Source organism: Aplysia californica, unplaced genomic scaffold, assembly GCF_000002075.1.
Source record: "Aplysia californica isolate F4 #8 unplaced genomic scaffold, AplCal3.0 scaffold00067, whole genome shotgun sequence".
Lineage (NCBI taxonomy): Eukaryota > Metazoa > Mollusca > Gastropoda > Aplysiida > Aplysiidae > Aplysia > Aplysia californica.
Window position 1 is genome coordinate 455,872 of NW_004797337.1, and position 14,380 is coordinate 470,251.

The following is a 14,380-nucleotide window of genomic DNA, read 5'->3' on the forward strand; positions in this document are numbered from 1 at the left end:
CCTTGTAACATCTCTAATTTTCGGCACTTATACAGTGGAGTCCACTTAAATAAAGTCCTGAAATAACGAGAAGTTTGTTAGAAAGACACTATTCTAAAACCCCATTTTTTTCCGTTCATTATCTTTATAAATAAAATACTGCTATAGTGCTATCAGACGAACACGCGAGTCAGTTATAGCACATAGGCCAGTTATACATATAAAACCTCACCAGTTGAGAAACTTGTTGGTGATCTAGCAAAACCAAGGACCTTACAACTCCTTGAGCGAAACAAAAAATGGGAGAGCCCACGTGTGCCAACAATGAAGGCTGAGCGAATGAGTGGGGAGTGTGTGGCATGCGCAGACATGCAGTTGAAGCAGAACGCATTGCATGATAGGCCAGCCTAGTCTAGATCTTCTAGGCCTACCATGCCTCTCTCTTCTCCGATTTTGGGTTGGAGAGGTCACAGTGCTATGATGGATGGAGTGAATGTGTTTGTGCGCAAGCAGACGGAACGCCACCGCGGGCGAGTTACCCTAGGGGCCTTTTTTTCTGATCGCCAACGTCGAGCTGTCAACATCTCAGATTTTTTATCAAATAAGACCTTGAGGTCATGTTGAACAAAATCGCCATGAGGGAGATAACAAAAAGAAATAAACAATGTCAAACTCGTAGATTAGGCCTACTTTATTATTTCCCTTAAATTTATTACTGAATCCCTTATGACGAGAATCCTGCTATAACGGACATTTCACACCAGTCCTCTTCCTCACGTTATAACAGGATTCCACTGTATAACCTTATTGTGTTGCAAGTGCCGTAAAACTCTTATGGGAAAAAAAGAAGTTTTATGCTTGATTGAACATACAATTATCATATCCTTGATATTCACGTGGCTGAAAAATAATGTTTTAAAGTAATTCAAACTTTTTTCCTATCATATTGCAGGGAGATTCAAAAGGTATAAATGTTTTAAAGAAGGAAACTGTGGCCGTAAATCTGCTGAAAGCCCGCCATCCTGAGTTGGAGAAAAAACCTTTCTACAATGAGTATGTATGTCCTTAAGCAGAATCTGTCATTCTTGAGGATTGTCTTTGAACTGTGTTTTACACATTTTATAGATCTCTTAGATTAGTACTTGGGACAGGGTAAATAAGGGTAAAGTGGCAAAGGATTTAAAGAATTTGGACAGGTCAACCTTGGGCTACTTCAAAGCCTATTTCTTTGTGATTTTGTTTTTTTAAACAATGTTTTTGTACTACTAGATTTTTATTGGTGAGGGGGTGGGAGGAGGGTTTTTTTGGGGGGAAGTATGGGGTAGGGTGGGGGTTCTGCTCTCTTTTTTTTGCCCCTGCCCATTCCTATCAAATGACCCTTTTGTGTTAGTAGACAAAACAATATGCAAATATTATCCTTTTGGTGTTGCAATAAGAGAGAATCAACTAAATTAGCAAAAAGGAAAACAAGTATAAAAAACAACAAGTTTATCAGTACTTGTTCAATATGGTTGCTGGGGTCATCTCTTGTTTTCTTTTCATACTAAAAATTTCTTAGTCTTTAGTGTTTATGTAAAGTGCCAAATACCGGCTAACAGTAATGTGTGTGTTTCCTTTCCCATAATTTAGTGAGGCAGATCCACTAGTTGGCTGGAGCAAGCCGGAGCTGTGGAGAGCCAACGCTGTGTACGCTTCCCTCGTTGTAAAAGTGAGTCAAATCCGGTTCCTGCTTTCACAATAAAAGTTTTAAAAATTATTTTTGTTTCAACTGCCTCATTTGAAAACCCTTTAACAAATTATGAAATTAGTGTTTTTTTTAAGAATATTGGAGTTCTACAATTTATAAATGGATGGTAATGTATGGCATGATTGTAGAAGTATAAGTGTTGAAATATTAGTTGATAAATTCTAACACCTAGAGGTAATGTTTAGTTTTTAAAAATATGATTCATCGTAATAAGCTCTCAATGTCACTGCTGTTGACTCTTCACTTTGTTCCGTTATTTTTTCAGATCATTTCACAGCACCAGAATATTCTCAAGGCAAGACCTGACCCTGTCATCCAAAACTACCAACTTCTTAGCAACGACAATGGCTTTCTCAGTTACTACCCGAATCAGTTCACCCAACGGACATTACTAGCCAGGTTCCAGATGAACAACACGGCTTCAAATTATGTAACATTTGTACGCAAACCTGTCTACATTGTCATGGGAATGTTGGCCTTGCTGAGAGAGACACAAGTACATGTGGATACTTCTCGTAAGTGAAATATTTTCACTGCATCTTGTAAACCACATAACTGCTTTTTAAAAAAAATCAATTTTTAAAATGAAGTTATGCATTGTTTATCCCTATCCGTACGCCCTGGAGTCATTTTGTACCCCCGGAGTTGTATTCTGCACATTTTAGAATACTTCTAGTGCGAAGGTCTCTTTGAAACTTTCAGTATTTCTCAAAAAATCATTTTGACAGACTGCTATGCAAAGCGTACGGGTCAGATCAACGAGTAAATTTTTTCTTTGGAAAGTGGTGTCACAATGTTCCCCACGTCGTCGTATGAATACGATAGTAAAACACAACGTATGGACAGGGTTAACTGACAACAACTAAAAAACAATATTAAGAACAATACTAGAATATTATTCCCCTGTTTCAGGTCTCCTCCTTACATTTGATTTCCTTATAGTATGTAATTTGTATCTGTCCCTTCTGTTAAGCTTCTCCTTCATATTTTTAAATACCATGTCTAATTAAACTCTAGCTGTAAATCAAATCTGTTGTGCTGTCTTAAATGTTTTCTTTAAGCAAAGATTGCTGTATATTTCTATGTAAGCGTTCTCACATGCCCTTCACTTTTTATACTGTCTGATGGGCTCCAAAACCTGCTTTTCATCAAGAGATTTCTAATGCTACATGCAAGCATTCCTGATCATAGCCCTTTTGCTTGCTATAAAAGATTTTGAAGATGATAAGTATACAGTTTCAGTTTCGTGTGTAATGTTTTTAACCCGATTTTATTATCAGCGGATGGTTGGAAGGTGCCACTGGTAGTCCTAGTTCTTTTTATTCTTAATGTTTCTGTTTGTTTCCTTTTCCCTGCTCAAAACTCCATTATCGATGTACTTTTTTCATAGCTTAACCAGAAACAAAACTGACATTTTCTCCCAGAGAGCAATACAAGTGACTTTGGTGTTCTGGCCACTCTGCATGAGCACATCATGAAGAATTCTTCTGACAGGTCTGTCACTGGTAGTTGTGTTTCTGTAATTACTCTTGTTGTTGTTGTAGTTAGTTGTAGTTGCTTTTGTTGTTGTTTTTCCTGTTGTTGTTGTTGTTGTTGTTGTTGTTGTCAATTATTCAGCAGGTCTATCACTATTAGCTTTGCCTCAGTAATTCCTGTTGTTGTTGTAGTTAGTTGTAGTTGCTTTTGTTGTCGTTGTTCCTGTTGTTGTTGTTCCTGTTGTTGTTGTTGTTGATTATTCAGCAAGTCTGTCACTATTAGCTTTGCCTCAGTAACTCCTCTTGTTGTTGTTGTTACTTATTTAGTAGGTATGCCCCTGTTAGTTTTGCTCCTGTAATTCTTTTTGTTTTCATTGATTATTGAGCAGATCTGTCACTATTAGTTTTGCTTCAGTAATCGTTGTTGTTGTTGTTGTTTATCAAGCAGGTCTGTCTGTGTTAGCAATTTTAGTGCGCTACAAGTGGTTGGTGGGTACTCTGGTGTGCTCTTTCCTTCTCATCAAACATCAGTCATCCTTATCTCTCCAGCCTCTTTTCTTTGTTTGTTACTCTTTAACTTTCTAGTGGTAACACTATAATTTTAAGCGCTTCTATGACCTATAATTGTGGTACAAGTGCTGTAACACTCGTACTGAAACTAAAACCGAGTGCAATGTATAAAATTTTGTAGCATTGAATTGGTGTTCTGTATTATTCTCTTTATCTCAGCTGGCAGATGACCCTCATTGTGTTCGGTGCCTCTGACCCTGGCGAGCCGACGGACTACGCCATGTTGAATTTGAACTGGTACATTTCTCCCCCCGAGGGAACAACCAGTGAGTTGAAAAGTTTGTGTCAGGTGAAAAAAAACTGGCTTGCCGATTGTACCGGTTTTCCCGGGACCATTCAAGAAGATTCAGCATTTGGAAATTTGAAATCCTTATGGCAAATGTTACAACAAAACCAATCTCGCTTGGTGTAATTTTGTTTGTTGTTACGTAGAATGGTGTTATAACATTAGGTGTCCCTGTTTGAGTTTTGAAAAAGTTGGCAAGCCTGATGGAAGAAACAGAAAACAAATACCCAAGCAATTCTGTTGCTTGTAAATTTTAAAGTTTGTTTTCTGTTCTCCTCTGCTTACATTTGTCCTTTTCTTTAATAAATATCAACTGTCTATTTCTTTTTTTTTACTCAGTAAAGAGGGCATAATGCTGACTGCAACAGTCAGTGGGTGGTTATGAAACATCTATTGTTCATATCTCTCCTCCTTTTTTCCCTTTTTTCCTTACGTATGTGTCTATCTAGTAGCACCTAATCTTCTGCACGTATATATATATAACCTATTTGTGTTGCAAGTGCTGTTAAACTTTTACTAAAACTAAAACTTAACAATTGCAAAAATTGGGTTATAGTTTTCGGTTGCTTGATTTTGTTCTGTATCATTGGTGGTTGGTGGGTGCTCTGGTGTGGTTTGCTCCTTCTTTCCTACCATACATCTATCATCTTTGTCTTTCCTCCTTCCCCCCACCAGGACAGTGCTACTTATTGAAGTGTCTTTAGGCCATTCCCAGAGGGGGGATATTAACATGTTCTTATGCACAGTAGAATTGTAAATGGGCTGAATTATCAATGTCATGCTCATACTGTGCCGGAACAGCATAGGGGGAGCTGCTGCTTTTTCTTTCCTCATCCTTACTATCGTCATTTTTCTACTTCTTTTGTATGTTTGTCACTCTCTTGTGAACTGCTATTTCCGGGGTGCCTTGATAGTTGAAGCTAACTAAGTGCTGTTGAGGCTAGAGAGATGAGCAGAGTAAGCCTGATTCCCCATTTTGATTTCTCTGTTGACATCCAACTCTTGGCAATTATGTGACCTTATGCAGTTGCGAGCGCCGTAAAACCTTACCAAAACAATTTTCCCCCTTCTTTTTTTGTGTTTGTTACTCCCTTGTAACACCTAGTCTTCTGCACTTATATGACCTAATTGTGTTTGCAAGTATCGTAACACTCTTACCAAAAAATTATTCTGTATCACAGGTCTGAAGCTGATGACCCAGCTGTGTTACAATGGTGCCGCCAACCCCTATGATGTGTGGGCGGGACTCTACAATAAAACTGCCTTTCCAACATTGAAGCAGTTTGCTTACATAAGAACACAGGAGGTATGTTTTATTGGATGAGCTCTTAACACATTACACCCTAAATTGCCCGGGATTGCCCGAGATTGTCCTTACACGCTCCACCCTAACTCCTGCGGAATCACCCACTCTGACCAGGCGTCTTTAGAAACGAAGTCTCGAGACTCTGGGGCCGAGATTTTGTTCTACATAGTTATTGCAAAATGTTTTTTCTTCCGTTTGTTACGGAAATGAAATTTTTCGAGTTATTAGTTTTAGTATTACAGCCGATCGAAGCACGATCGCATTTCCGATACTTCAAAAGTGTCTCAACTTGTTGACGAGCAACAAAATTGAGTTTAAAAAAGGAAATAATGGTGGATTTGAGCAAGAACAAGCAAATGACAAGTCAGATGAATCAGATATTGATGAAAACGTTGTTGCAAGAGTTTGGGGCGATTCAGATTAATCAGATGTAAAATTGTAGAATTTAGATCTATGGCCCGACCGCAAGGCTGAAAGTGAGAGTGACGGGTCGGACACCCCGACTGAATAAAGTAAGAACATATTTCCAGCAGATTGTGCATACATAAAGTTATATTTTTCTGAAGCTACAATCTTTTCTCTTTCTAAGTTTTATTTTTTCAGGATTTAAAAAATTTGTTAAGTATTTTTTAAAGGTGTTTTTTAACCCCTTTTCTTGGGATTTGGGGGTAGAATTCCCATCGAGACCCTTAGGGTGTAATGTGTTAATCTTTAGGTTTGTTTTCATAATTCAGGGATGACTTTTTAAAATCGTGTGATCCTCAAGAACCTGGGCTTTAAATAGTTAGTATTAACTCTTTATCTCCAAGGGGAGCAAACCCACTATGCCACGGCCCTTTTTTGGTACCGGTTCTAAATCTAAAAATGAAGAAAATGTCACTAAATTAGTGAATAAATCAAAACAAGTGAACCTATTTTGATAGTTCTGCGTCTCATGAATAAAATCCGAATGAAAGTGACCTGTTTTCGCCAATTGCCGAAAAGTAGTTTGATGTCAAAGTCGTTGTAAAGGAATGTGCCCGAGCCGCTGTCAGTGGCTCACTGGCACAGCAGTACCGCCCGCGAGCCACTGGGAGCAGCTTGCCGGAGATAAAGAGTTAAACGTGCCACCCCTCAGTACTTGAACTGAAAAGTTGCTTGTATTAAACATGCTATCTCTAAGTAAAGTAAAGTAACGTTGTTCCCGCATCTGATCCGAACATTGGGGATTACCTTGTCAGTGAGACAACTTCCCGGGCCTTCGACATATTGTGGTAGGGTGGCCAGTTCCTTTCCACGCCGCCTTTACTTCCCCAACTTGAAGTCAGGTACCCATTACTGCTGGGTGGGCAGGAGGGGGCGAAAAAAATCTGACAAGGGCACTAACCACTCCGCCACTGCACCCTCTATTTCTAAGTACGTGAACTAAAAAATAGTTTGCATTAAACATGTTATCCCTATGTACTTGAACTAAAAAAAATTTGTATTAAACATGTTATCTCTATGTACTTGAACTTTAAAAAAGTTTTGTATTAAACATGTTATCCCTAAGTACTTGAACTAAAAAATAGTTTGTACAGCAGAATAGTGCTTCCATTCAGGCATTATTTGTCTGCCATTTTTTATTTCTATAGATCAATCTCTATTCTACTACTCTTGCTAATATTGAAGTCTGATTATAAACCTGCTACCTGTAAACCAGCTTTTGTATTGATCTAAGCTCCACAATCTAAACTTTAAAGCTTAACTGGTTTGGGTACCCATGTGGACTAACTTATTTCTGACAAAACTTGTCATTTAAAAAAACCTACTGATTTTTTCATATATTCTTTTAGATACCTATTTGCATGATTGAATGTTTTGACATTTTACTTTCGTATTTGCTATAATGTTGTGGTTCAATGTCTGTTTGTATTTTTTACTTTGATACAACAGTATGTCCCATTCTTGTCTATTCTCCAGGATCCGTATCCTGAGTTGATGGACGTCCCGGTGAAGCCAGGAATTGTTCCCATTCCTCCCAGATTTCAGATTCTGGACCCTCACATTGTAGTCTTACATCTGTGTGCCAAATCTGACCTTCCACCTGAGAAAGTGAGTAAGCAAAGTTGAGGGCAAATAAACCTCATTTCACCATAATACCAGCCTTTTACTTCTGAAGGAATACTTAAGTTTTAGTAAGTTTTATGGCGTTTGCAACACAATAAGGTCATATAAGTGCTAAAGATTAGAGGCATTACAAGAGGGTAACAAAAAATGCAAAAAAGAAGGAGAGATAAGGACGATAGATGTTTGATAGAAAACAAGCCACAGCAGAGCACCCACCAGCCACCTGAAAGGAATACTTTTGTTGATCGATCAAAAATATTCAAGAGTCCCATTTTACATGTCTATTGTTTTTAATAGTTCAGATTATACGAAAAGCATGTAGGGCCTTTTGCTAATGCTTTTCTTTACAAGTATCGTTGTGAATTATTATCTAATTCCATTATTTATTATTCTTTTATTTTTCATGCATTGATATGTTTTTTTTTCTCCAGGTGATGGGTGTTCGATTCTTGAATGTTACTGAAGGTCAAATGATGGTGATCTGGTCCGATGACAATATTCATACAAAGTAAGTGTGCAGTTGGTGGCTGCTCTGATATGATTTGCTTCTTCTTTTCTATCAAACATTTATTATTCTTATCTTCACTCCTTTTCTATATCTTACTGTCTTGTAAAACCTCTAATCTTTGACACTTATGACCTATTTGTGCCATTAAATTCTTACTAAAACTACGAACTAAAGCAAAATAAGTCTTAACCTCAGCAACCTCTGAAATGTGACATAGTCCTTCAATCACCATCTAATCAATTTCTCGATTTTGCCTGGGGTCTCAATACTACTCTAGTCTCAGTGTGGCTCTTTGAGCTCTTGTCACATACTTGCTCTGTCACGTTCTCTCTACCAATATCTGTGGTGTAGCGGTTAGGCTCTTCATCGCTACATGTAGGAGAAGGGGGTTTGATTCCTGAGTGGAGAAAACTTCTATCGAGTGTCCCTGTCTTCCTGCTATGATGTTGCATCCCTCTCAACCTGGGTTAGCCCTGCAAGACAAGGTTGAAGCTGGCCTCCAAAATAAGCTAAATTGTGTTGATGAGGGTGTAAAAGAGGATAATCATTAAATTTTTATGATTACAGTCTCACTGTACAGCCTCAGTCATGAAAGTGTGGCCTGCCCGTGCTGCTCTATAGACTTTTTTTCTGTTTTGTCTTATGCAGATTTATGTAAAAATTGCAGGGTTATTTCTGCCTATTTGTGCTTTGATGTTTTTTGGGCATTTTGTCTATTGTCTTCTGCTTCATCTTTTGTTTATAGCCTTTTCTTATATATATCATCTGAGAGACTTTTGTTAAAGAACTTTTCCTTTAGGATGCATGACTAAAATTACAAAAAACAAAAGACTGTTGAAATACTCACAATGTAAAAGCATCTTCAACTCAATGCAGGTTTCTGTCAAAATGACAAATTCTTTTCCATCATTAAAAAATGTACATCCCTGAGCAGATGTCTACTGACATATGAAGTGGAAGTTTCAACCTCAGGACCATCAGGTCCTTACCGCAGAGTCAACAAAAACAACTCAGTTGTAACGCTTTTCCTTTTTGAAACTGGTAAGTACTAAAAATCTTCACCCTGCTTTTACTTTTAGTTTGTTTGCTTCTTTTGTTATTTTCTTTAGTTTAAGTTTTCAGAATGTGTGGTGTAGCAGTTAGATGCTTCACTGTCACGCGCAAGAGACCCAAGTTTGATTCCCAAGTGGGGAGGAAGGTTGACCGTGACAGGCAGGGTTGGAATTGGAAGCTTTCCTCCAAATTGATCTAAATCTTGTTGATGGGACATAATAAAAACGCTTCATTTTTATTGAAGGTCTAGGTCTTTTCAAAGGCAGAGAACTTGGTCACTTTACTGAAAGGAAAGCACTATTCCCATAGGCCCTGAAACTATTCCCAGTGACACTGGGGATAGGACCAGAAACTATTCCCAGTGACACTGGGGATAGGCCCAGAAACTATTCCCAGTGACACTGGGGATAGGCCCAGAAACTATTCCCTGTGACACTGGGGATAGGCCCAGAAACTATTCCCTGTGACATTGGGGATAGGACCAGAAACTATTCCCAGTGACACTGGGGATAGGACCAGAAACTATTCCCAGTGACACTGGGGATAGGCCCAGAAACTATTCCCTGTGACACTGGGGATAGGACCAGAAACTATTCCCAGTGACACTGGGGATAGGACCAGAAACTGTTCCCAGTGACACTGAGAACTGAGAACAGATGGGCCAATTAGCCTATTGTTCCCCCCCCACTGATCTACATGATCTATATTTGATGGTGATGGGTTACTAAATACTAGATCTCTAAACTATATTATCTCCAATCTAGATCTAACTAAACTAAAGTAGATTCTGGTGTGAGTGGGAGTGGGTTTTTTTAAAGAAAAAGAATGATCATTCTATGTTTGCTGGTTATTTAGTCGTAATTTAAATGTACGTGTAGATCTAGATCTACATAGGCTACGGATTTCCCTTGTCACTGGGAATAGTTTCTGTACCTATCCCCAGTGTCACTGGGAATAGTCACTTCGTTACTGAAAACCAGGTGGAGAGAAATTATCCAAGCAGGACAAGAAAAGTTCTGACCACCATAGAGAGGTCAACACATTCAATAAATCTATGAAAGGCCTCACATGAACCGAAAAAAATAAGATATCACTTACTGTATACCCTTTGTACCCTTTCCCCTTTCTAACCAGATAAGACGAGATATTGGTGTTTTGGCATTGAGGTAGAGTGTTTGTCTTCTGTTAGAAAAGGTCTCATATTTAAAGCTCGATTTTTCCTTTCATATGATTACTTTGTCAAACTGTATTGACAAAAAATGATTTTTGTGTATTTTCCTCAGACTGTACTTTTCCTATTCATTTGCCAGGATCTGGACAATAAAGATGTATCTTATCTTATCTTATCTTTTGCAGTATCAAATAGGAACTGTTTCAATAAAGTGGGGTTTTTTCCACCTTGTGGTCACAATAAACAAAAACATGCTCAATAAATAAAAAATTATTACTGTCATGATCAGGCTACTGCAATTCTGAACCCTACTTTGTAAGTGAATCGTGCAACTTGCTATCTTTAGCCATTCTTTCACATCGTAATTTTTAATTCTTTAATAAATCCCCCCCACCCCCAGATTCAGAAGAGAAGGTCAGAGGTCACTACCGTGTTCGAGCAGTGGACTATTGGCACCGCGGGGGAGACTTCTCCAGTCCTTTGTTGTACTCTTAACTCCGGATTGTTTTAAAAGTGTTACATGACTGACATGTATATTTATGCTGTTTTCACAGAAGTCTTTTGTAACTGTAAAACCTGTTTGCTGAATGTGATGTGGCCAATAGTCAAATACTGAATAAAAAAACACCTGCCTAAATTCTAATCATTATGTTGATGCTCTCACAAGCTATGTTGTCTGCCACATGAATAAGGAATTGGTTAGGGGGTGCAATAGCTGTTAATAAAAGTAAGCAGCTCACTGAAAGATCTCTTCTTCCAGATATATTGCTTCAACTGCATCAAAGGCAGATGTTCTTATTTTTTGTTGTTGGATGTAGTATTTTCATTCCAGCCAACTTCCTTAGAGTACTTTGCAGGGTTGTTGTCGTTGCATTTATGTGAGGTCTACTAACGTTACTATTCTGTGGTTCCTTCATCATGACATTTCCTTTTACTGATTTACCCCTATGCATGTATTTTATACAAAAGATTTGCTGATTCATGTGGGCCTATGTGGTCTCAATTTAAATAAATGATAATGAATGTTTTCATACTATGGTTTGCCAAAGGGCTTTCAAGAATGAAAAGGTACAGTCAAACCTGCTCTAACATCCACCTATCCCAGACAATCACCTGTTCAAATGACCTCTACCCACTTCCCTCCTTGCATTTATTTTTTACATTATGATAGTGTCCAAGACTTCCACCTGTCTGAGACAAACACTTTTCTCCTGGACAATGAGTGGTCATCTTGGACAATTTCTACTATCTGTCCCCTTCGGTTATACAATTGTGCTGCTGTGTTTTTTTTCATAATTCCACAACATTTGCATAATTTGAGATTCCCCGAGTTTTTTCACTTTTTTTTGTTGCATTTTTCACAAAACAGTTATATTTTTACTGTCAAAAGCAAAAGATTTTTTTCTACGAAAACAGAACTCTTTAATTTTGCAAAGCGCTCAAAGTCCATATTATCCATTTTCGGTAACTGGCCAAGGCTTGTTGATATTAACCCATTGGGGGATCGGGTCGGGACGGGTCGGTTTGCTAGCCAGATTGGGGGCACAAAGCGGCTTTCGTGGCACAAGCTGATCGAGCCCAACTTGTCGCCTCAAAACCAAACGCGTTTGTTTTCAGGCGACGAGTGGGACGATCGCTCCGGACCCTACCCGATCCGCAATGTACACCTTAACGAAATGGAGATGGATAATTTTTTTTTAAAAATAATAAGACAGCGACCAAGACATCCGCAAGTGAATGTCAATGACAATTTATTTGCCCACTACTGAGGCACAGAAGTAGCTGTACCTAACCCCTAGCCCCTAGCCCCTAACCCCTAACCCCGACCCAATTTGTATGGGGGAAGGGATGGGGAGTTGGGTTAGGATATAAGGGGAGGGATGGGGGATACGGGGGGAGGGGTGTGGGTAGGGGATGAATGGAGATGTGTATTGGGTTGAGTATGAGGGTTAAGTGGAGGGATGTCGGTTATGGGGGGATTTAGGGTTGGATAAGGTATAAGGGAGGGGTTAAGTAGGGTATGGGTGAGGGGTGTAAGGGGAAGGATGTGGGGTTGACCTGAGTATGGGGGAGGGATGGGAGGGACGGTGAGAGGGATTTTGGGTTGGGTATAGGGTATAAGGTATGTATATGGGGGTGGAGAGGTTGGTTAGTGTACAGGGGTAAGTAATTGGGGTGGGGGAGGGGGGGTTGGAGCAATATCTGAAGGGTTTATTTGTTCGGGGGGTAAAAATTATATTGCCATCCTCCCCATTTCCCTGCCCTTCCTCAGACACAAAAGAACGTCAAGCCACATAGAATCTGATGCTTTTTAATAAATATATATATACGTAACATAGGAATTTGCTTCTACTTATAGTCCAACCAGAGAGCCCGAGACAGTCTCGGGCCGGGCAGAGAACGGGTTAAAAGTTTTTTTTATAATCTTTAATGGTTGCCTATTTTTATTGATTATTCTGGTATTCCCCAATTTAGCACCTGTTCTACCACTATTCTAATAAAGGTGATGGAACTACCAACTTCCCCCTGGGTGCCGAGATTCTTTAAAATCTTTTGTCAAAATCAGTGTTCATGCACATTCCCAGTAGAGATGGACACCAACAGTATAGTGTTAGTGAACTGGCGCAAGGTCTTTGAAGAGTTACAGTGTTACTATTGCGCCTTAGTAGTAGCTCGCTGAGTTTATTTTACTACAAGTGTACATGTACAAGGAGAAATGTTGGATGCAGTCTAAGCATGACCGGCAATGTGTTTTCTACTCATTTTTGCCCTGGGCAAACATTGCGAATAAACATTTGATATATGCTTCTGGTATAAGTTGTCATTCTACTCTTCTTGCAGATTAAATGAAATTTGTAAGGGTTCTGGGATAAGCTGGTCAGATTTGTCATCTAAGGAAAGCTTTCTTTCCCTCTCTCTCCTGAGTCTTGAAGTTGAATCATTTTTACCCAAGGAACTACATGTATTGTATGTAACGCAAAGAAACGACTGGACAGTCACTATGGTAGTGGTAGGGAGCTGTTCAAATATATTCTAACACCTGGAAGGGGGGGGGTCTTTGGCTCCTGTAAGAAAAGTGTAAGAGAGGGGGGGTGTCTTGAACCAACGTAATATTACACTTTTGTAAGGTGAAAAAATAAGGAAGAAAAGGGTGGCCTTGGTCAAGAAAGGCTGCATGGTTTGCAGAGGCCACTAGGAATGTGGAAAATATTTTCCAAGTATTGCAGCATTGAAGTTTGAAGAGGCACAGGGCATTACACAGGAAGAAATGAAGGTGGAGGAAGAGATATTTAGTAGGTCCTGAGCTAGTAATGTACACACCTCCAATTACTTTGTTCACTCATTATCTCTTGTTTTGGTGACAACTTCAGAATTATACTCACTGAAATTGAGCTAACATCTTGTTACCAGGTACTTTGTAATTTTGTAGCTGTCGTCTTCAATTTTCAATGGCGAGTTGTACAATGGATAAAGTCAACCTTGCTGAAAATAAACTTTTTTTTTTTGGTCCTGAATTCCACTGGCTGTAATTTTTTTAAATTTGTTATTAAAACGCTTTTGAAATTGACTTGAGTCTCAATTTATTCTTTATTAGTAAGAAAGAGTGCTTGCAATATTTTGCTTGAATGATCTACTCTGTTATTTTTTTTTTGTGGTAAATGTAGAACTGCATATTATTATGTGCATACGTGTGATATCTGTGTATGTGTTCCACGCAATTTACCGATCTTAAGATTGCGCTGCACGTTTTAACGATCGTATAATTGCGTGGCAATCTCAAGATTGTGGGGCAATTTTAAGATTGCGCGGCGCGTTTTAACGGTTATATAATTACAAGTAGGCCTATCATTCTTGTGAGCTCTTCAGTTTCATGTCTAATTTCAATTTGATTTCAATTTTCTTAATTTTGCAGTTTTGAAAATATACCTGAATGTTCCTTGATGTGAGTTAAAGAATAAAGATGGAAATGAATTATACGATCGTTAAAATGTGCAGCGCAATCTTAAGATTGCAGCGCAATTATTATACGATCGTTAAAACGCGCAATCTTGCGCCGATCTGTAAATTGCTCAGAAAATATATGCATGTTCTTCATGAATATTATGTAAAGCGCATGGGACAATGATTGTAACACGGATTTGTGCGATATACATATTATTAGTATTATAAACACAATGCAATATTATTGGGGGGGGG

The 14,380-nt window shown here is 38.8% G+C and overlaps 1 protein-coding gene across 3 annotated transcripts in view; it reads left to right on the forward strand.

Moving 5' to 3' along the window:
* Window positions 1–13,751, forward strand: part of LOC101862401 (alpha-L-iduronidase) — a 37,142-nt gene extending 23,391 nt beyond the window's left edge. For all 3 annotated transcript variants that reach the window (XM_005093628.3, XM_035968548.1, XM_035968549.1), the window contains 10 exons: window positions 932–1,032; window positions 1,609–1,687; window positions 1,992–2,241; window positions 3,151–3,220; window positions 3,931–4,037; window positions 5,239–5,363; window positions 7,305–7,436; window positions 7,883–7,959; window positions 8,894–9,000; window positions 10,584–13,751. In XM_005093628.3, the coding sequence (XP_005093685.1) occupies window positions 932–1,032; window positions 1,609–1,687; window positions 1,992–2,241; window positions 3,151–3,220; window positions 3,931–4,037; window positions 5,239–5,363; window positions 7,305–7,436; window positions 7,883–7,959; window positions 8,894–9,000; window positions 10,584–10,678 (1,143 nt within the window). In that variant the 3' untranslated portion in view covers window positions 10,679–13,751. The remainder of the gene's footprint in view (window positions 1–931; window positions 1,033–1,608; window positions 1,688–1,991; window positions 2,242–3,150; window positions 3,221–3,930; window positions 4,038–5,238; window positions 5,364–7,304; window positions 7,437–7,882; window positions 7,960–8,893; window positions 9,001–10,583) is intronic.
* The last annotated feature ends 629 nt before the right edge of the window (window positions 13,752–14,380 follow it).